General features: G+C 44.9%; 1 protein-coding gene across 4 annotated transcripts in view; it reads left to right on the forward strand.

Annotated features, from left to right (window-relative positions):
- The first annotated feature begins 1512 nt into the window (after positions 1–1512).
- C9H12orf56 (chromosome 9 C12orf56 homolog) overlaps positions 1513–22124 on the forward strand; it is a 109159-nt gene continuing 88547 nt past the window's right edge. For all 4 annotated transcript variants that reach the window (XM_078336136.1, XM_002752699.6, XM_035256206.3 and 1 more), the window contains exon 1: positions 1513–1981. In XM_078336136.1, coding sequence (XP_078192262.1) covers positions 1613–1981 — 369 coding nt within the window. In that variant the 5' untranslated portion in view covers positions 1513–1612. The remainder of the gene's footprint in view (positions 1982–22124) is intronic.

Genomic DNA, 22124 nt, shown 5'->3' on the forward strand with positions numbered 1-22124 from the left:
TTTGGGTCAATGGGGAGGGGAAGAGATTAACTTTCCTAGGATTCGAAATAAAATGGAACTTCTGGCTTAGGGCATTTCTGTTGTGCCTTTCTCATCTCTCTGACTAAATTTTTTTGTGTGTGAGATGGAGCCTAGCTCTGTCACCCAGGATGGAGTGCAGTGGCTCAATCTTGGCTCACTGCAACCTCCACCTCCCAGGTTCAAGCAACCGTCCAGCCTCAGTCACCTGAGTAGCTGGGATTATAGGCATGTGCCACCATGCCTGGCTAATTTTTGTATTTTTATTAGAAACGAGGTTTCACCAGGTTGGTCAGGCTGGTCTTGAACTCCTGACCTCATGATCCACCCTCCTCAGCCTCCCAAAGCCCTGGGATTACAGGCATGAACCACAGTGCCTGGCCCTCTCTGACCTAATATATACATTATTCTTGGCCTGTAAAAACTAAGGAGTACTTACTCCTCTGCAGCCTCAGGGCTATGTAATCAGCATTCTTCAGTCTGTCAGCTTCAACTTTTCAAGATGCCAACCTCACCCATTCATTCTTCCTGCATAGATTGCCCTGGGCAGGCTGGGCGTGGTGGCTCATGCCTATAATCCCAGTGCTTTCGGAGGCCGAGGCGGGCGGATCACCTGAGGTCAGGAGTTTGAGACCAGCCTGGCCAACATGGTGAAGCCCCGTCTCTACTAAAAATACAAAAATTAGCCAGTCGTGGTAGTACACACCTGTAGTCCCAGCTACTTGGGAGGCTGAGGAAGGAAAATCTCTTGAACCCGGAAGGTGGAGGTTGCAGTAGCAGAGATTGCTCCACTGCACTCCAGCCTGCGCGACAGGAGTGAGACTCCATCTCAAAAAAAAAAAAAAGGCCAGGTGCTGTAGCTCACGCCTGTAATCCCAGCACTTTGGGAGGCCAGGGCGGGCGGATCACGCAGTCAAGGGATCGAGACCATCCTGGCCAACATGGTGAAACCCCGTCTCTACTAAAAATACAAAAAATTAGCTGGGTGTGGTGGCGCGCGCCTGTAGTCCCAGCTACTCGGGAGCCGGAGGCTGCAGTGAGCCAAGGTGGCACCACTGCACTCCAGCCTGGCAACAGAGAGACCCTCTGTCTTAAAAAAAAAATCCCATTCTCGCTGGTTGGAGAAAGAAGACTTAGTTTACACTCCGACAAAATCAGAAAGTTGTGCCAGGCCATGTTATAATCAAAAGTTAAATCTGTGTGATTGGTCTTAATAGGTTTCTAGGGTAGTTAAAAATAAATCGGTAAGTTCAACTCTTTGAAGTTTCTAACAGGAAACCAGATTGAAACTAGGTTCCATTACCAATAACGTTTGTATGGGATGGTGTGATCCGCAATAGAGTAGGCAGTCATGGGGACTGGTATAAAGGTTGGGAGGGAGAGACCCTAAAAATCCACGGCCCTTCAGCCGCCGGGGACTTCACGGTGATTAGCCCGAGGTGCCCATCAACTAGGGCCTGAAGGACCAGCCCCGTGCCCCGCCCATCGCTGTCTGAGATTAGGACAAAGGCGAGACAGCGGAGGGGAGGGCGCTCCAGGGAAGCCGACCAGGGGTCGATTTCTTCAGTTGCGGGCCGCTCCCAGCGCCCGGGAGATGAGACGACGCGAGACTGGCGGCTTTGTGGCGCGCGGGTTCCAGCGCGGGGGAGGGGAGAGCGGGGGAACAGAGGTCCCCGCGCCCCTACACTCCGCCTGGCTGCCGGCGCCGCGCATGGCCAGCCTCTTGCGGTCAGGCTTCCCGGCGCGCACTAACAGCCGCCTGGATGTGTTCCTGCGGCGGCATTTGCAGCCGGAGGTCTACGACGCCGTCCGAGCCTGCGATCGCTGCATAGTGGTGTCCAACTCGGAGAACCACACCCTCAAGTACGTGGTGCTCAGTGACCGGTTCATCTACCTGACCGAGAACCCGCCGAAATCCATCCGGCGTGTCGTGGCTCTGCGGGACGTCGTGGCTATTGACCTGGTGAGCGGCGCGGGTGCGCAGCGGTCTGTAGAGCGTAGTGAAAATCCCCGGCTGGGGCCCCCAAACCCAGCCCTCCTGCGCGCGGGGAGAAGGGAGACTTGCCCCATCCCGCCCTCGACTCCCCTACTCTTGTTTGAGAACGAGGAACACAGGGAAACTGTGGATTGCTGTGAGCACTCCCAATACAGACACCTTTCCCATGCTCCTCGGGTCTGCCTGCCCACCCGTTCTCCCGCCTCCCCTACCCCATGTAGGGCTACAGGTTTGAGAACCAAGCCTCTTTTTTTTTTTTTTTTTTTTTTTGAGACGGAGTTTCACTCTTGTTACCCAGGCTGGAGTGCAATGGCGCCATCTCGGTTCACCGTAACCTCTGCCTCCTGGGTTCAGGCAATTCTCCAGCCTCAGCCTCCTGAGTAGGTGGGATTACAGGCATGCGCCAGCATGCCCAGCTAATTTTTTGTATTTTTAATAGAGACGGGGTTTCACCATGTTGACCAGGATGGTCTCGATCTCTTGACTCGTAATCCACCCACCTCGGCCTCCCAAAGTGCTGGGATTATAGGCGTGAGCCACCGCGCCCGGCCCAAGAACCAAGCCTCTTATCAAAAATACGCTTTAAAGTTGTTCCTTTGTTAACAAAGCACCTAGTCAGTGTCAGGTACTGTGCTAGACTCCGAGGATGCAAAAAAACGCAAGACTGCCCCTTCCTAGAAGCAGTTGCTGGAGGGCTAGAAAGCCAACACCCGTGCAAATAAATGCTGTGTGTTAAGTGATGTTATGGCTCATTTGCTTTTTCGTCCCCGATGCTTAGAGCATGTTAGGTGCTCAATAAGAATAAATTCATGAGGCCAGGTACCATGGCTCAAGCCTGTAATCCTAACACTTTGGACGGCCGAGGTGGATGGATCGATCACCTGAGGTCGGGAATTCGAGACCAGCCTGGCCAATGTGGTGAAATGGCATCTGTACCACAAATACAAAAATTAGCCGGCCGTGGCGGTGTGCATCTATAATTCCAGCTACTCAGGAGGCTGAGGCAGAAGAATCGCTTGAACTGGGAGGCGGAGGTTGCATAAGCTGAGATTGTGCCACTGCACTCCAGCCTGGGCAACAGAGTGAGTGAGACACCGTCCCTCTACCGCCCCCACAAAATAGTAAAATCATGAATAAAAAATGTGTTAATGAGACACGCACAGGACGCTTGGCAATCTCAGGCAGCTCACTCCAGTCAAATGGGGCAGTACCTGCTAGGAAATATCTTGGAAGGAAGGGCGTCTACGCTGGGAGCTGGGCCTGAAAGACGTCGGGCCTGGCGCAGCCTGTCCTGGGTTTTCGTGTTGTACCCCTTTCCTCCTGGAATAGATTTACCTTGTAAACCAGCAACAGACTGGAAGCACGGTCTCCTCTCCAATTGCTGCTTTCCCTGCCTGGCTCCCTTTGAGTTGCTTTCCAGGTGTGTTCCCGGTTTTTCCACTGGGGCCAGATGTCTAGCCTCGTTTCTTCATGCCCTTGACTGAGCCCCAAGGGAGAGGTTGGTGAGAAGCTTGATGGAGCTGTTTTGCTGAGAATCATGGCTTGTTTTAAACGAGTCTGTAAAAAAAAGAATAAATGGAAAAAAAGAAAAGATTTTTTTTTTTTTGAGACAGAGTTTCGCTGTTGTTACCCAGACTGGAGTGCAATGGCACAATCTCGGCTCACAGCAACCTCCACCTTCTGGGTTCAAGCAATTCTCCTGCCTCAGCCTCCCGAGTAGCTGGGACTACAGGCACGCAACACCATGCCCAGCTAATTTTTGTATTTTTAGTAGAGACAGGGTTTCACCATGTTGACCAGGATGGTCTCGATCTCTTGACCTCGTGATCCACCCGCCTCAGCCTCCCAAAGTGCTGGGATTATAGGTGTGAGCCACTGCACCCGGCCAAAAGATTTTTTTCTATTCGGAATACCTTTGTGAACGATCACTGTGCCAGTTTGTTTTCTTCATTGTTGAGAAAAAGTTCGGGGTAAATAAAACATTGTGTTTCTTCACTACCATTGTTTCTATTCTCTTTTTTTTTAATTTATTTTTTTGAGACAGAGTCTCCCTCTGTTACCAGGCGCCAGGCTGGAGTGCAGTGGTGGGATCTTGGCTCACTACAACCTCCGCCTCCCAGGTTCAAGCAGTTCTCCTGCCTCAGCCTCCTGAGTAGCTGGGACTACTGGCGCAACACCCAGCTAATTTTTGTATTTTTAGTAGAGAGGGGGTTTCACCATGTTGGCCAGGATGGTCTTGATCTCTTGACCTCATGATCCGCCTGCCTTGGCCTCCCAAAGAGCTGGGATTATAGGCGTGAGCCACCGCGCCTGGCCTGTTTCCATTCTCTTGAACTAAAACAATTTTTTTGGAGACAGTCTCACTCTGTCTGGAGTGCCGTGGCACCATCGTGGCTCACTGCCACCTCAACCTCCAGGGCTCAAATGATCCCACTTCAACATCCCAAGTAGCTGGGACTACACGATCATACCATCACAGCCGGCTAATTTTTCTCTCTCTCTCTCTTTTTTTTTTTTTGTAGAGCCGGGGTCTTGCTATGTTGCCCAAGCTAGTCTCAAACTCCTGGGCCCAAGCGATCCACTACAGACATGAGCCACCTCATCTGCCTTGAACTAAATTTTTTTAAAATTTAAATTCTCTTTACTAAAGGTTTTTATTTTAATTTTAATTTTTTTTTAGGAAGGGAGGAAGGCAGGAAGGGAGAAAAGGAGGAAGGGAGGGAGGAAGGGAGGGAAGGAGGGAGGGAGGGAGTGAGTGAAGGAGGGAGGGAGAGAAGGGAAGGAAGGAAATCAGGCAATGAGAGAGACATTGCTGACCTGGATCTAGAGGTCTACAAGTTGATTTCTTTTTCTTTTTTATGAGAGAAGGAAAAAAAAAAAGGAGTGAAGGAGAGGAAGGAAGAGGAAGAAAAAGAGGGAGAGAGAACGGAAATGTTGCTTTATTCTAAAAAAAATGGGTATTAATAATGGCCAATCAATGTTTCATTTAAACCTATGAGTAGGTGTGATGTGGTATTGACAAGAATGTATATTTTGGAAACAAATTAGAAGATGGCCAATCGCTAACATCCCGGGATTGCAGCTCTCAGGGAAGGCGCGGAGAACTAGAGGACGCCACACTTTCAGACAAATTCTGGTCACTCACGGAGCAGAAGATCCCCCAGTGGAGGAAACACACGGGTGGCCAGCGCGACTCCTGTGGCTGGAGCAGCGATTCCGCTGGCACCTCCACGTGGCAGCTCTCGGAGCAGAGTAAACAGGTGTGGGGGACCCACACGGCCCCCAGCACGACACCAGAGCCCCGCGCAGCGGCTGTGACGGCACCTCGGCGAGGCAGCGCTCGGCGCAGAGTAAACGGGACTAGTTCCCCTTCTGACCGAGGTTTGGAGCTCCGGGAAGGCAGAGTCACCTACTACGGACACAAGAAGGAAGCCAGACAGGAGAATCCTGGGCAGAAAAGCACCATCAGTTTTAACGCTGCTGCTCTGGCCCTGGGAACTAACAACCTGGACGTCCACTCAAGAGACCTAATCTAAAAGTTGGTAATTTCAAAGACAACAGGAGGATAAATTAACAATGACGGGAAGAAACCAGCGTAAAAAAGCTGAGAATACTCAAAGTCAGAACGCCTCTCCCTCTAAAGATGATCACAGTTCCACATCAACAATGGAACAAGGCTTGATGGAGAAGGAGCGCATCCTGATGACAGAATCACTCTTCAAGGAATGGAGATTAACAAACTTCGGTGAGTTAAAAGACCATGTTGTAGCCCAACGTAAAGAAACTAGGAACTTTGAAAAAAGGTTTGATGAAATCCTATTGAGAATAGACAACTTAGAGAGGAGTATGAGTGAATTAATGGAACTGAAGAATACAATACAGGAACTCTGAGAAGTATGCACAGGTTTAAACACTCGAATTGTTCAAGCAGAAGAAGGGATATCAGAGGTCAAAGTCCAACTTAATGAAATAAAACTTGAAGAAAAGATTAGAGAAAAAAGGATAAAAAGGAATGAGCAAAGTCTCCAAGAAATGTGGGACTATGTGAAAAGACCAAATTTACGTTTGATAGGTGTACCTGAATGCGATGGAGAGAATGAATCCAAGCTGGAAAATACCCTTCAGGATATTATTCAGGAAAATTTTCCTAAACTAGCAAAGCAGGTCAACATTCAACCCCAGGTAACACAGAGAACACCACAAAGATATTCCTCAAGAAGAGCAACCCCAAGGCACATAATTGTTAGATTCACCAGGGTTGAAACGAAGGAGAAGATACTAAGGGCAGCCAGAGAGAAAGGTCAGATTACCCACAAAGGCAAGCCAATCAGACTTACAGCAGATCTCTCAGCAGAAACTCTACAAGCCAGAAGAGAGTGGGGGCCAATATTCAACATCCTCAAAGAACAGAACCTTCAGCCCAGAATTTCATATCCAGCCAAACTAAACTTCACAACTGAAGGAAAAATAAAATCTTTTATGAACAAGCAAGAACTCAGAGATTTTATTACCACCAGGCCTGCTTTACAAGAGCTTCTGAAAGAAGCATTACACACAGAAAGAAACAACCAGTATTAGCCTTTCTAAAAATACACCAAAAAGTAAAGAACATCACCATAAAGAAGAATTTACACCAACGAATGGATAAAACAGCCAGTCAACATCAAATGGCAGTAACCCTAAATTTAAACTGACTAAATCCCCTAATCAAAAGACACAGCCAAAACCCAATGGCATGTTACATCCAGACCTGTTTCACATGCAAGGATACACAAAGACTCAAAACAAAGGGATGGAGAAAGATTTACCAACCAAATGGAGAGCAAAAATAAATAATAAATAAATAAAAAGCAGGAGTTGCAATTCTCATATCGGATAAAATAGATTTTAAAGCAACAAAGATATAGTGGTAAAAGGATCAATGCAACAGTAAGAGCTAACGATCCTAACACCCAGATACGAGACTTAGACTCAATGAGACAAAATCAATAAGGATATCAAGGACTCGAACTCAGATCTGGAACAAGTAAACTTAATAAATATTTATAGAGCTCTCCACTTCAAATAAACAAAATAGACATTTTAGTCAATACCACACCACACCTACCCATAAGTTTAAATGAAACATTGATGGGCCATTATTAATACCCATTTTTTTCAAAATAAGGCAATATTTCCATTTACTCTCCCTCTTTCTTTTCCTCTTTCTTCCTCTCCTTTACTTATTTTTTTTTTCTTTCTTTCTCTCAAAAAAAAGAAATCAACTTGTAAACCTCTAGATCCAGGTCGGCAATGTCTCTCTCATTGCTTGATTCCCTTCCTTCCTTCATCCCTTCCTTCCTCCCTACTGTCCTTCTTCTCTCCCTTCCTGCCTTCCTCCCCCCGCCAAGAAAAAAAAAAAAAAAAAAAAAGAATGTATATTTTGTGTATTTAAAGTGGAGAGCTCTATAAATATTAAGTTTACTTGTTCTGGATCTGAGTTCGAGTCCTTGATATCCTTATTAATTTTCTGTCTCATTGAGTCTAAGTCTCTATGTATCTGGGTGTTAGGATCCTTAGCTCTTGTTGTTGCATTGATCCTTTTACCACTATATCTTTGTTGCTTTAAAATCCATTTTATCAGATACGAGAATTGCAACTCCTTTTTATTTATTTATTTATTTATTTATTTTTGCTCTCCATTTGGTTGGTAAATCTTTCTTCATCCCTTTGTTTTGAGTCTTTGTGTATCCTTGCATGTGAAATGGGTCTGGATGTAACATGCCATTGGGTTTTGGCTGTATCTTTGAATTGGGGGATTTAGTCGATTTAAATTTAGGATGACTGCCATTTGATGTTAACTGGCTGTTTTATCCATTTGTTGATGTAAATTCTTCTTTATGGTGATGTTCTTTACTTTTTGGTATATTTTTAGAAAGGCTAATACTGGTTGTTCCTTTCTATGTGTAATGCTTCTTTCAGAAGCTCTTGTAAAGCAGGCCTGGTGGTAATAAAATCTCTGAGTACTTGCTTGTTCATAAAATATTTTATTTTTCCTTCACTTGTGAAGCTTAGTTTGGCTGGATATGAAATTCTGGGCTGAAAGTTCTGTTCTTTGAGGATGTTGAATATTGGCCCCCACTCTCTTCTGGCTTGTAGAGTTTCTGCTGAGAGATCTGCTGTAAGTCTAATAGGCTTCCCTTTGTGTGTAACCTGACCTTTCTCTCTGGCCACCCTTAGTATTTTCTCCTTGGTTTCAACCCTGGTGAATCTAACAATTATGTGCCTTGGGGTTGCTCTTCTTGAGGAATATCTTTGTGGTGTTCTCTGTATTACCAGGGGTTGAATATTGTCCTGCTTTGCTAGTTTAGGAAAATTTTCCTGAATAATATCCTGAAGAATATTTTCCAGCTTGGATTCACTCTCTCTGTCGCATTCAGGTACACCTATCAAACGTAAATTTGGTCTTTTCACATAGTCCCACATTTCTTGGAGACTTTGCTCATTCCTTTTTATCCTTCTTTCTCTAATCTTGTCTTCTCATTTTGTTTCATTAAGTTTGACTTCGACCTCTGACATCCTTTCTTCTGCTTGAACAATTCGAGTGTTTAAACCTGTGCATACTTCTCGGAGTTCCTGTATTGTATTCTTCAGTTCCATTAATTCACTTATATTCCTCTCTAAGTTGTCTATTCTCATTAGGATTTCGTCAAACCTTTTTTCAAAGTTCTTAGTTTCTTCACATTGGGTTACAACATGTTCTTTTAACTCACAGAAGTTTCTTATTATCCATCTTCTGAAGCCTGATTCTGTTAATGGGATGTGCTCCTTCTCCATCAAGTTTTGTTCCCTTGTTGATGAGGAACTGTGATCCTCTTTAGAGGGAGAGGCATTCTGATTTTGAGTATTCTCAGCCTTTTTATGCTGGTTTCTTCCCATCATTGTAAATTTATCCACCTGTCGTCTTTGTAATTCCCAACTTTCAAATTTAGGTCTCTGAGTGGACATCCAAGTTGTTAATTCCCATGGCCAAAATATGAGCAACCCCCTGCACCAGCCAAAACAGTGGCGTTAAGACTGATTGTGCTTTTCTGCCTGGGAATCTCCAGTCTGGCTTCCTTCTTGAGTCTGTAATAGGTGACTCTGCCTTCCCGGAGCTCCAAACCTCGGTCAGAAGGGGAACCAGTCCCGTTTACTCTGCACCAAGAGCTGCCGCGCCGAGGTGCCGGCACAACTGCTGCGCTGGCCACAAGAGTCGCGCTGGTGACCCATGAGGCTCCTCCAAACCTCGGTCAGAAGAGGAAACAGTCCCGTTTACTCTGCACTAAGAGCTGCTGTGCCGAGGTGCCGGCAAAACTGCTGCGCCGGCCACAAGAGTCGCGCTGGCAACCCGTGCAGCTCCTCGACTGGCAATCTTCTGCTCTGTGAGTGACCAAAATTTGTCTGAAAGTTTGGTGTCCTCTCGTTCTCTGTGCTTTCACTGGGAGCTGCAATCCTGAGATGTTAGCAATAAGCCATCTTGGATCGTTCCTACTAAAGGTTTTTTAAAAGTTTAGACTGGGCAAGGTGGGTCACGCCTGTAATCCCAGAATTTTGGAAGGCCAAGGCGAGGGGATCACGTGAGCCTAAGAGTTAGAGACTTGGGCAACCTAGCAAGATGCTGTCTCTACAAAAATAAAAATAAATAGCTGTGTATGGTGGTACATGCCTGTAGTCCAAGCTACTTCATAGGGTATAGTGAGAGAATACTTTCAGTTAAGGAATTCAAGGCTGCGGTAAGCCATGATCTCATCACTGCACTTCAGCCTGGGTGACAGAGCTAGACTGTCTGTAAACAAACAAAAAAATTTAGATGGGGCCAGGTGTGGTGGCTCACGCCTGTAATTCCAGCACTTTGGGATGCCAAGGCAGGTGAACCACCTGAGGTCAGAAGTTTGAGACCAGCCTGGGCAACATGGTGAAACCCTGTCTCTACTAAAAATACAAAAGTTAGCTGGGTGTGGTGGTGCATGCCTGTAATCCCAGCTGCTCGATAGGCTGAGGCAGGAGAATCACTTGAGCCAGGGAGGCAGAGGTTGCAGTGAGCCAAGATCACACCATTGCACTCCAGGTTGGGCAATAAGAGCAAAACTCCGTCTCAAAAACAAAAATGAAAAACTTTATATGCTCAGCTTTTTCTATTGTCTTTACTGTAAACTTTTATTATTCTGACACAAAAAAAATCATGACTTTAGAATATTGTTACTCTCCTCCAAAAGAGACATTTATGTATATCAACAGTGTTCTATATCTCTTCGGGTTTGTTTGTTTGGTTGGTTTTTTTTTGGAGACAGGGTCTTGCTCTGTTGCCCAGGCTGAAGTGCAGTAGCCTGATCTCAGCTCACTATAACCTCTGCCTCCCTGGCTCAAGTGATTCTTCTGCCTCAGCCTTCTGAGTAGCTGAGACCACAGGCCCATGCCACCATGACTGGCTAATTTTTCTATTTTTTTTTAGAGATAGCATTTTGCCATGTTGCCTAGGCTGCTGGGCTCAAGCGATCCACCAGTCTTGGCCTTCCAAAGTGTTGGCATTACAAGCATGAGCCACTGCTTCTGGCTTGTTATTTTATTATTATTATTATTATTTTCAATCTGTGAGAATCTAAAAAGTACTGTAAAGCTCCTTAGGCCCTGAGCCAAGAATCCTATGAAAAAGGTTACCAATTTATTTGTTCATGCTTTATGTACAAGATTTACCTTTCAGGCATAAAGGTAAAATGTGTAATGTCTATAAATGTCTTGAAGAAATCTAAGCTTTCAACATTGTTGGTAACTTGAATGTCCATCTTACACAATATAGTTCAACTTTAGAAGTTGTGATAGGCAGAATAATTTAACCTCAAAGATAACCACAGGCTAAATCCCCGGAACCCATGACTATGTTACATTACATGAAAAAGGAGAATTACGGTTGCAGATAGAATTAAAGTTGCTAATCATATGTCCTTAAAATAGGAAGATTAATTTGGATTATCTGGGTAGGCTCAATGTGAAGACATCTTTTTAGATAGAGTCTTGCTGTGTTGCCCAGGCTGCAGTGCAGTGGTGCAATCTCAGCTTACTGAACCTCCGCCTCCTGGGTTGAAGCAATTCTCTCACCTTAGCCTCCCCAGTAGTTGGCATTACAGGCATGTGCCACCATGCCCAGCTAATTTTTGTGTTGGCCAGGCTGGTCTGGAACTCCTGTCCTCAGGTGATCCACCTGCCTCGGCCTGCCAAAGTCCGGGGATCATAGACATACGCTACTTAGCCCAGCCATAAAGACACCCGGGCAGGTTGGTTCACACCTGTAATCCCAGGACTTTGGGAGGCTGAGGTGGCAGATCACAAGGTCAGGAGTTCAAGACCGGCCTGGCTAACATGGTGAGACCCCCGTCTCTACTGAAAATATAAAAATTGGCCGGGCATGGTAGCACACACCTGTAATCCCAGCTACTTAGGAAGCTGAGACAGAATTGCTTGAACCTGGGAGGAGGAAGTTGCAGTGAGACAAGATCACACCATTACACTCCAGCCGGGCAACAGAGTGACACTCTGTCTCAAAATATATATATATATTTATCATTTGCAATCACCTTCTTTGCAATTTTATTATCAAAATAATAAAAAATTGTTTTTTTAAGTGGAAAGAGAGGGGCAGAAGAGTCAGTGGCAGAATGATGCAGCATGAGAAAAACTTGACTAGCCATTGCTAATATGAAGGTGGAAGATCTTTAGCCAAGGAATATAGGTGGCCTGTAGAAGCTAGAAAAGGCAAGGAAATGGATTTTCCCTTAGAGATCCCAGAAAGTCCTGCCAACACATTAATTTAATTTATTTAGTAGGATCCTAGCACTTTGGAGGCTGCCATGGGGGTCTTGCCATGTTTCCCAGGCTGGTCTTGAACTCCTGTCCTCAAATGATCCTCCCACCTCAAGAGGATTCTAAAGTTTGTAATTGCCCAGTGGATTCACCTTGCCTGCTGCCTAAACAGAGCCAATTTATTAAGACAGGGGAATTGCAATAGAGAAAGAGTAATTCATGTAGAGCAGAGCAGGCTGTGCAGGAGACTTGAGTTTTATTATTACTCAAATCAGTTTCCCTGAGCATTCAGGGATCAGAGTTTTTAAGGACAACTTGGTGAGTGTGGTGTGGGAAGCCAGGGAGCCAGAAGTGCTGATTGTTTAGGTAGGAGATGAAGTCATAGGGAATTGAAGCAGTCCTCCTGTACTGAGTCAGTTCCTGGGTGGGGGCCACAAGATCAGATGAGCCACTTAATCAATCTGAGTGGTACCAGTTGATACATCAAGTTTAGGATCTGCAAAATATCTCAAGTACTGATGTTAGGGAATGAATAAAGTCCTTTATGCCTCTGAGCCCCAGCTTTCTTTGTTCCATGTTAGGCCAGATTAACTCTAGTTCCTGACATATGTCACAGTTAGCTCAGGGGGGAAAAAGCCCTTACAAATAATACAGATAAAAATTCTATTCCCCTCACAAAGGAAAAAATAATTAGACTAGGCAGAGTGGCTCATGCTGTAATCCCAGCACTTTGGGAGGCCAAGGTGAGTGAATCACCTGAGAGTTCAAGACCAGCCTGGCCAACATGGTGATGGTGAAACCCCATCTCTACTAAAAATAATAATTAAAAAAAATAGCTGGGTGCAGCCTCTTAGGAGGCTGAGGCAGGAGAATGGCGTGCACCCAGGAGGTGGAGGTTGCAGTGAGCCAAGATCACACCTCTGCCCTCCAGCATGGGTGACAGTCAGACTTTGATTAAAAAAATATTAAAGGTAACAGCAACAAAAAGTTAGACCAGACTCTACACGTTTGTCTTGAAGAAGGGCACAAGTGAGATTTCCCTTCCAGCAAAAATGAGCTTAAAGTGCACTTGAGATCTCAGTACATGTTTGATGTGGTTCATTTTCTCAAAAAAATGAGTTTCCAAGTTACTTGGGCAGAGATTTTATAAAAGGCTGACATTTTCTTTAAAAGTTAATTTTGAAAGAGTTCTCTTGAGTTCTGCTGTTAGGTGCATCAGAATACTATTTAAGCCCTTCTAAGGTTAGATGCTTTTTTATTTTTATTTTTTGAGCAGGAGTCTCGCTTTCTTGCCCAGGCTGGAGTGTGGTGATGTGACCTTGGCTCACTGCAACTTCTGCTTTCTGAGTTCAAGTGATTCTCCTGCCTCAGCCTCCCAAGTAGCTGGGATTACAGGCACTCACCACCACACCCACCTAATTTTTGTATTTTTAGTAGAGGCAGCGTTTCACCATGTTGGCCAGGCTGGTCTCAAACTCCCGACTTCAGGTAATCCACCCGCCTTGGCCTCCCAAAGTGTTGGGATTACAGGCATGAGCCACCATGCCCAGCCAGTTAGACACATTTTTAAGTGTGAGAACAAATACACAGAGCAGTCTATAAATTTCCTATGGATCACTGTCCTTCAAAGCCATCCCATCCCCTTCAGGAAAGAAAATCTGTCAACTCCAGCAGCCCTTGCCTCTCTTTCTCCTTATCCTTGCACCCCTCCCACCACCTCTTCCTCTCTAGGTATCCTAGGCTCTATGAGGCTTCTTGAACATGCAACAAATGATCAAATGCACCTTTTACAGCCTGGCCTCATTGCTTGCCAGGAATGGTTTGTCTTCCTTCAAGGCAACTGAGATCATCACTCTCTCTCTCTTTTTTTTTTTTTTTTTTTTTTTGAGAGAGTTTCGCTCTTGTTGCCCAGGCTGGAGTGCAATGGTGTGATCTCGGCTGGCTGCAGCCTCCGCCTCCCAGGTTCAAGCTATTCTCCTGTCTCAGCCTTCTGAGTAGCTGCGATTACAGCCACGTGCTGCCACACCCAGCTAATTTTGTATTTTCAGTAGAGACAGGATTTCTCCATGTTGATCAGGCTGGTCTCAAACTCCTGACCTCATATGATCTGCCCACCTTGGCCTCCCAAAGTGCTGGGATTACAAGCATAAGCCACGATGCCCAGCCAAGATCATCACATGTTTAATCCTTGGTGACATTATTGAACACCTACTACTTGCTATGCAGTCTAAAAAATAATAATACAGTCCTTTTCTTTCTTTCTTTCTTTTTTTTGAGATGGAGTTTCGCTCTTGTTACCCAGACTGGAGTGCAATGGTGCGATCTCGGCTCACTGCAACCTCCGCCTTCTGGGTTCAAGCAATTCTCCTGCCTCAGTCTCCTGAGTAGCTGGGACTACAGGCGCGTGCCACCACGCCCAGCTAATTTTTTGTATTTTTAGTAGAGATGGGGTTTCACCATGTTGACCAGGATGGTCTCGATCTCTTGACCTCGTGATCCACCCACCTCGGCCTCCCAAAGTGCTGGGATTACAGGCATGAGCCACTGCGCCCGGCCAATAATACAGTCCTTTTCTAAAGGAGACAGTCACTGGAACATAGTAGTTCAAAATAATAGAATCTCCGATAGAGATATTTCTAGGATACTATAATACTGGCTGGGTGCAGTGGCTCATGCCTGTAATCCCAGCACTTTGGGAGGCCAAGGCAGGTGGATCACCTGAGGTCTGGAGTTTGAGACCCAGTCTGACCAACATGGAGAAACCCCGTCTCTATTTAAAAAAAAAAATGCTATGATACCACAAAATACTGTCTTCTGATTTTGATCATAAAGAGGAAGGGGACATAAACAGAATAGACTAAGGAGGTAGAATAGTGTAAGGTGCCTAAGAACACAGCCTCTGAAGTCAGATTGCCTGTCTTCAAATCCCAGTTCTGCCACAACCTTGGAAAAACTACTTAACTTCTCTCTGTCACAGTTCTTTCATCTATGAAATTGAGAAAATAATAAGAACTACCTCTTAAGGTTGTTGTGACGATCAGTTGAGATCATTCATGTGAGACATTTAGCACAGTGAATAGGTCAGAACAAGCAGTCAATCCTAGTTGTTACTTGGCAGAAATTTGAAGGACGAATGCTGTTTTTCCAGGCATGCATTGTGAACCTATGTCTAATATAGCAGTTAACTCAGTGCCTTATAATTAGCTGGATTCATTTTTGTCTTCACCCAATATCTTAGTCATCTTTGTAAACCAGGCCTAGCAAATATCAGTTTAATGTGTACTGGTTGAATGGGTAAAGGTATAATGAAGGACAAAGCTCCTATTTGGTTGATTTGCAGTTGTAGACTTTTTTTAATCAAGTTTTTTTTTCTTTCTTTCTTTTTTAAATTTTATCAGCACATTTACCTATATTATGAAGGGATGAAGAGAGGTGTCCATCACATAAAAAATAAATATTTGGGCCACGCACTGTGGCTCGTGCCTGTAATCCTAGCATGTTGGGAGGCTAAGGGGGCAGATCACGAGGTCAGGAGTTCAAGACCAGTCTGGCCAGCATGGTGAAATCCCGTCTCCTACTAAAATTACAAAAATTAGCTGGGCATGGTGGTGCGCATCTATAATCCCAGCTACTCAGGAGGCTAAGGCGGGAGAACCCCTTGAACCCAGGAGGTGGAGATTGCAGTGAGCCGAGATCATGCCACTGCATTCCACCCTTGGAGAATCTGTCTCAAAAAAAATTTTTTTTTGGTTCTCTCAATTATAATCAGGAAAATGCAGTTAAGCAAAAGAGATACTATTTGTTTTTTCTTGGACTTTTTTTTTTTTGAGACTCTGTTCCCCATGCTGGATTGCAGTAGTAAGATCTCGGCTCACTGCAGCCTAGACTTCTCAGGCTCAGGTGATCCTCCAACCTCAGCCTCCTGAGTAGCCGGGATTACAAGCACAGTCTGCCATGCTCAGCTATTTTTTGTAGAGATGGGGTTTTGCTATATTTCCCAGGCTGGTCTCAAACTCCTGGACTCAAGTGATCTGCCCACCTTGGCCTCCCAAAGTGCTGGGATTACAGGAGTGAGCCACCACGCCCAATCAAAACCTAGAAACTTTTTTTTTCTTTTTTTAAAGACAGGGTTTCACCATGTTGGCTAGGCTTGTCTTGAACTCCTGACCTCAGGTGATCTGCCCGTCTCGGCCTCCCAGAGTGCTCAGATTACAGGTGTAAGCCACCACGTCCGGCCTAGAAACTTATTAAAAAAAATTTTTTTTTATGTTTTGAGATGGAGTCTTGCTCAGTTGCCCAGGCTGGAGTGCAGTGGCATGATTTCAGCTCACCACAGTTTCCACCTCCTGGGTTCAAGTGATTCTCCTGCCTCAGCCTCCCGAGTAGCTATGACTACAGGCGTGCACCACCATGGCAGATCATGAGGTCAAGAGATTGAGACCATCCTGGCCAACATGGTGAAACCTCATCTCTTCTAAAAATACACAAATTAACATGGCGTGGTGGTGCGTGCCTGTAGTCTCAGGTATTCAGGAGGCTGAGGCAGGAGAATTGCTTGAACCCGGAGGTGGAGGTTGCAGTGAGCCGAGATCTCGCAATTGCACTCTAGCCTGGCGACAGAGCGAACCTCCATCTCAAAAAAAAAAAAAAAAAGGCCAGGGGCGGTGGCTCACACCTATAATCCCAGCACTATGGGAGGCCGAGGCGGGTAGATCACCAGGTCAAGAGATTGAGACCATCCTGGTCAACAAGGTGAAACCCCGTCTCTACTAAAAATACAAAAATTAGCTGGGCATGGTGGTGCGCACCTGTAGTCCCAGCTACTCGGGAGGCTGAGGAACCCAGAAGGCAGAGGTTGTGGTGAGCCGAGATCTTGCCATTGCACTCCAGTCTGGGTAACAACAGCGAAACTCTGCCTAAAAAAAAAGAAGAAGTTTTTAGGTTTTGCAATAGAGGCAACATAATTACATTAGTATGCAAATTCCATGTTCCTGGGCATTAGCTATTGGGGGAGGAGGGGATGAAGTAATCATGCCAGCAATAGTAAAATAGCTCATCTACCCAGACTTCCCTAGGGATTGCTACACTAAGGCCCAGGTAGAACATAATGGAAAAAAAGACCACCTGGTAGAGATGGCAATGAGGTTTTTAATTACGAAAATGAGAGAATTTGCCAAGTTCCAAATGTAAAAATAGTTTTGACTTAGGACTAAGCTTATGTACAATGTGAAGGTAATTGTGAATGCAGTTTAATTTGGAAGAAAGCTACTCAGAATGTTTCCATATATTGGCCACTTTTTAGTAGATTTTCATGAGAGAACATGAACAAAAAGATAAAAAATAAATAAATTTTAACCCCCGCCCCCCCAAATTTTATCAGTAGATTCAATTCTTTGGGTTTACCACTGGTTGGTCCTCTTAGATTTTTTAAAAAATACTCTTGGAAGTGATAACTCATTAAATTGCAATATGAATTGCAATAAATAACTTATTACTTGCTTTCCTTCCTTTAATGGAGACTGGAGAGTTAGAGCTTGCTGTGCAGAGAAGTTGGGTCCTGAAAGGACCATAGAAGCTGAAAGATGTCTCACAATTTAGCACTTGCTGGGTCTTACTTTCACTACATAATGTCCCATTGAGTAAAGTGATCTTTAAACTGTTTCCCAGTTGATCTCCAAACTTTTCTTTACATTGTGCACTTCTATTAAATGGATATTTGATTTTGTTTTCTTTATTTTTTCAAGACAGGGTCTTGCGCTGTTGCGCAAGCAATTTTTCATATGTTTTGTAGAGACAGGGTTTTGCCATATTGCCTAGGCTGGTCTCTAACTCCCGGGCTCAAGCTATCTGTCTGCCTCAATATTAGATTTCATATGGAGAGTATTCCACCAATGTTTTGAATTATCAGGGACCAAAAACATAAAAGTGAATAGAAAATGGTACCTGTTTTTGAGTAACTCATAACTTAGGGAAGGAGGCAAGCAAATGAGGAATAAGAAAAACAGTTGTAGGCAGATAATGATAATGAAATGTGAGAACTGATATAATAAGCAGAATTTGTGAGAATCCAGAAGAGAGACTGACATATTCTGTTGAAGGCATGATACAGGTAAAGTTTCATCCAGGAAGTAAAAAGCTTGGTCTTAAGAATGATTAAGTTTCTAGGCAGAGAAAAATGGAAAGCATGTTCCAAAAGGAGGGAAAAGCCTGTGCTTGATCAGCTCTCTTTTTTTTTTTTCTGGCCCACGTAAAGGAGGGACTCAAAGAGCCCCAGCCGCCTGGGCTGATCAGCTTTCTACAATATGTCTAAACTGAAATAGAAACTTAGTAGAGCCAAACTGGGCGTGGTGGCTCATGCCTGTAATCCCAGCACTTTGGGAGGTGGAGGCAGGTGGATCACCTGAGGTTAGGAGTTCAAGACCGGCCTGGCCAACATGGTGAAACTCTGTCTCTACTAAAAATACAAAAATTAGCTGGCATGTGCCTGTAATCCCAGGCGAATTGCTTGAACCTGGAGCCAACATCGTGCCATTGCACTTCAGCCTGGGCAACAAGAGCAAAACTCTAAGAAAAACCTAAAAAAAATTGCATGGTGGCATGTGCCTGTAATTCTAGCTACTTGGGTGGCTGAGGCAGGTGAATTGCTAAGATTCTTTTTTTTTTTTTTAATGAAGGGGTTTCACCATGATGGCCAGGCTGGTTTGAACTCTTGACCTCAGGTGATCCACCCACCTCAGCCTCCCAAAGTGCTAGGATTACAGGTGTGAGCCACAGCGCCCGGCCAAAATGAAGTGGCCTTTTTTTTCGAGATGGAGTTTCACTCTTGTTACTCAGGCTGGAGTGCAATGGCAAGATCTTGGCTCACCGCAACCTCTGCCTCCTGGGTTCAAGCAATTCTCCTGCCTCAGCCTCCCAAGTAGCTGGGATTACAGGCGTGCACCATCATGCCCAGCTGATTTTTGTATTTTTAGTAGAGCTGGGGTTTCACCATGTTGACCAGGATGGTCTTGATCTCTTGACCTGGTGATCCACCCACCTCGGCCTCCCAAAGTGCTGGGATTATAGGTGTGAGCCACTGTGCCCAGCCATGAGAATTGCTAAGATTCTAAAAGCATCAAGATTATTAAATTCAAACCATTTCCTACAGCTTAAGATTTAGGATAAAATAGGCCGGGCGCGGTGGCTCAAGCCTGTAATCCCAGCACTTTCGGAGGCCGAGGCGGGTGGATCACGAGGTCAAAAGATCGAGACCATCTTGGTCAACCTGGTGAAACCCCGTCTCTACTAAAAATACAAAAAATTAGCTGGGCATGGTGGCGCATGCCTGTAATCCCAGCTACTCAGGAGGCTGAGGCAGGAGAATTGCCTGAACCCAGGAGGTGGAGGTTGCAGTGAGCTGAGATTGCGCCATTGCACTCCAGCCTGGGTAACAAGAGCAAAACTCCATCTCAAAAAAAAAGATTTAGGATAAAATAATAGGTAGTCAGACATATTGCACAATAAAATATTGCCATGGAATACTTGAATACTTTCAAGTTTAAATTATGAAAAAATGAACAGTTTTGCTAAACTCCAAAGCAGTTTATATGATTAAACTCTTAGGGTTTCTTTTTTAAACAAAGGTAAAAAACACAGTTTAATAGCATATTCTCAATAATTGTTTATAAATGAACTATTGGGTTTTATATACTCTTGGGCAAATCCCTTAACTTCGCTATGCCTCAGTTTCTTCAACTATAACATACTTATCTTCCAGGATTGGTATGAAGATCAAATGAGTAAATGTACAAAAAATGCTTAGGCTGGGCGTGGTGGCTCACACCTGTAATCCAAGCACTTTGGAGGCCAAGGTGGGCAGATCACCTGAGGTAGGGCGTTCAAGACCAGCCTGACCAACATGGTGAAACCCCGTCTTTGTTTTTTAAAAATTAAAGAAAAAATGCTTAGAACAGATTTTAAACATAGAAAGTACTATGTAAATGGCCAGTCATGGTGGCTCATGCCTGTAATGCTAGCACTTATGGAGGCCGAGTTGGGAGGATCACTTGAGGTCAGTAGTTGGAGACCAGCCTGGCCACCGTAGTGAAACTCCATCTCTACAAAAATACAAAAATTAGCTGGGTGTGATGGCGCATGCAACAGAGCAAGACTGTATCTCAAAAAAAAAATAAATTGTGAAGATCAATATCATGACACTTTCCCCCTGTATTTTTATTATTATTTTATTTCAGGTGGAGTCTTGCTCTGTCACCCAGGCTGGAGTGCAGTGGCATGATCTTGGCTCACTGCAACCACCACTGCCCTGGGTTCAAGCAATTCTCCTGTCTCAGCCTCCCAAGTAGCTGGGATTACAGGTGTGCACCACCATGCCCAGCTAATTTTTGTATTTTTTGTAGAGTCTGGGTTTCAACATGTTATCCAGGTTGGTCTTAAACTCCTGATCTTAGGTGATCTGCACGCCTCCCCTCTCCCAAAATGCTAGGATTACAGGCTTGAGCCACCATGCCCAGCCACTTTCTGGATTTTCTTATAGGACTTTTACAGTTTCAGTTATTAACATTTAAGTCTTTAATCCATTTTTGAGTTGATTTTTGTGTATAGTATAAGATATTCTTGGCTGGGCACGGTGGCTCACGCCTGTAATCCTAGCACTTTGGGAGGCTGAGGCGGATGGATCACTTGCAGTCAGGAGTTGGAGAACAGCCTGGCCAACATGATGAAACCCCGTCTCTACTAAAAGTACAAAAATTAGCTGCGCATAGTGAGCGTGCGCCTGTAATCCCAGTTACTCAGGAGGCTGAGGCTTGAGAATCACTGGAACCTGGGAGGTGGAGGACCATGTGGAACTGACTCCAGTAGAGTGGGGCGCTGCTGAAAAGATACCTGAAAATACGAAAGTAACTTTGGCGCTCGGTAACAGGCAGAGGTTGGAACAGTTTGGAGGGCTCAGGAGAAGTCAGGAAAATGTGGGAAAGTTTGGAACTTCCTAGAGACTTGTTGAATGGCTTTGACCAAAATGTTGACAATGATATGGACAATGAAATGCAGGCTGAGGTGGTCTCAGCTAAAAGGACTCACAGGATTCAGAAACGTTGTTATATTTGCAGCGACACTTATTACAGTGAAAGGATATAGATTAAAGTTAGTAAAGAGAAAGGTGCATGGGATGAAATCCAAGAGAACTACGTGCAAGCTGCCAGGTGTCCCTTTTCAATGGAGCAGCACAGACCTGCTTACTTTTACCAGCAACATAAGACAATGTATACAAAGTGTTGCTAACCAGGGAAGCTCACCTTAACTTTGGTGTTCTGTTGCTCCCATAGGCATGTAGGGCCTGCATAAGTGAGTGCGTGACTTCAGTTACTCAGAAGCCAATTTATCTATCCTTTTAGCCTTACAGATTGAGAAAAGGTGCACCTCACTAGGGAGCCAGCATAGTTTTTTCCTTCACACAGGTAACATGGTTGTCTTAGAGTTTTCTCAGTGCCCAGATTTTACTGCGAGAACAGTAGTTTGTGCATCATTTGGTTCCAAACCACTTGGGGATTATACATTTAGCACTGTCAGAGGTGTTTAAACTAGAACAATTCTGTCTTGAAATAGGGGCTGGGTAAAATGAGGCTGAGCTACTGGGCTGCATTCCCAGTAGGTTAAGGCATTCTAATTCACAGGATAAGAAAGGAGGTCGACATAAGATACAGGTCATAAAGACCTTGCTGATAAAACAGGTTGCAGTAAAGAAGCCAGACAAGGTCAGGTGCCGTGGCTCATGCCTGTAATCCCAGCACTTTAGGAGGCTGAGGCAGGCGAATCACCTGAGGTCGGGAGTTCGAGACCAGCCTGGTCAACATGGCAAAACCCTGTCTCTACTAAAAAAATACAAAAATTAGCTGAGCTCACTGGCAGGTGCCTGTAATCCCAGCTACTCGGGAGGCTGAGGCAGGAGAATTGCTTGAACCCCAGGAGGTGGAGGTTGCAGTGAGCTGAGATTGTGCCATTGTACTCCAGCCTGGGAGACAGTGCAAGACTGTCTCAAAAAGAAAAAAAAGAAGCCAGCCCAAACCCACCAAAACCAAGATGGTTGATGAGGTGATCTCTGGTCGTCCTCACTGCTACACTCCCACCAGTGCCATGGCAACCTCAGGAAGTTGCCCTATGTGGTCTAAAAAGAGGAGACACCCTCAGTTTCAGGAATTTCCCAGCTCTTTCCCAGAAAACTCATGAATAATCCTCTTTGTTTAGCGTATAATCAACCATAAAAATGGGCTGCTCTGCCTGTGGAGTAGCCATT

Source organism: Callithrix jacchus, chromosome 9, assembly GCF_049354715.1.
Source record: "Callithrix jacchus isolate 240 chromosome 9, calJac240_pri, whole genome shotgun sequence".
Lineage (NCBI taxonomy): Eukaryota > Metazoa > Chordata > Mammalia > Primates > Cebidae > Callithrix > Callithrix jacchus.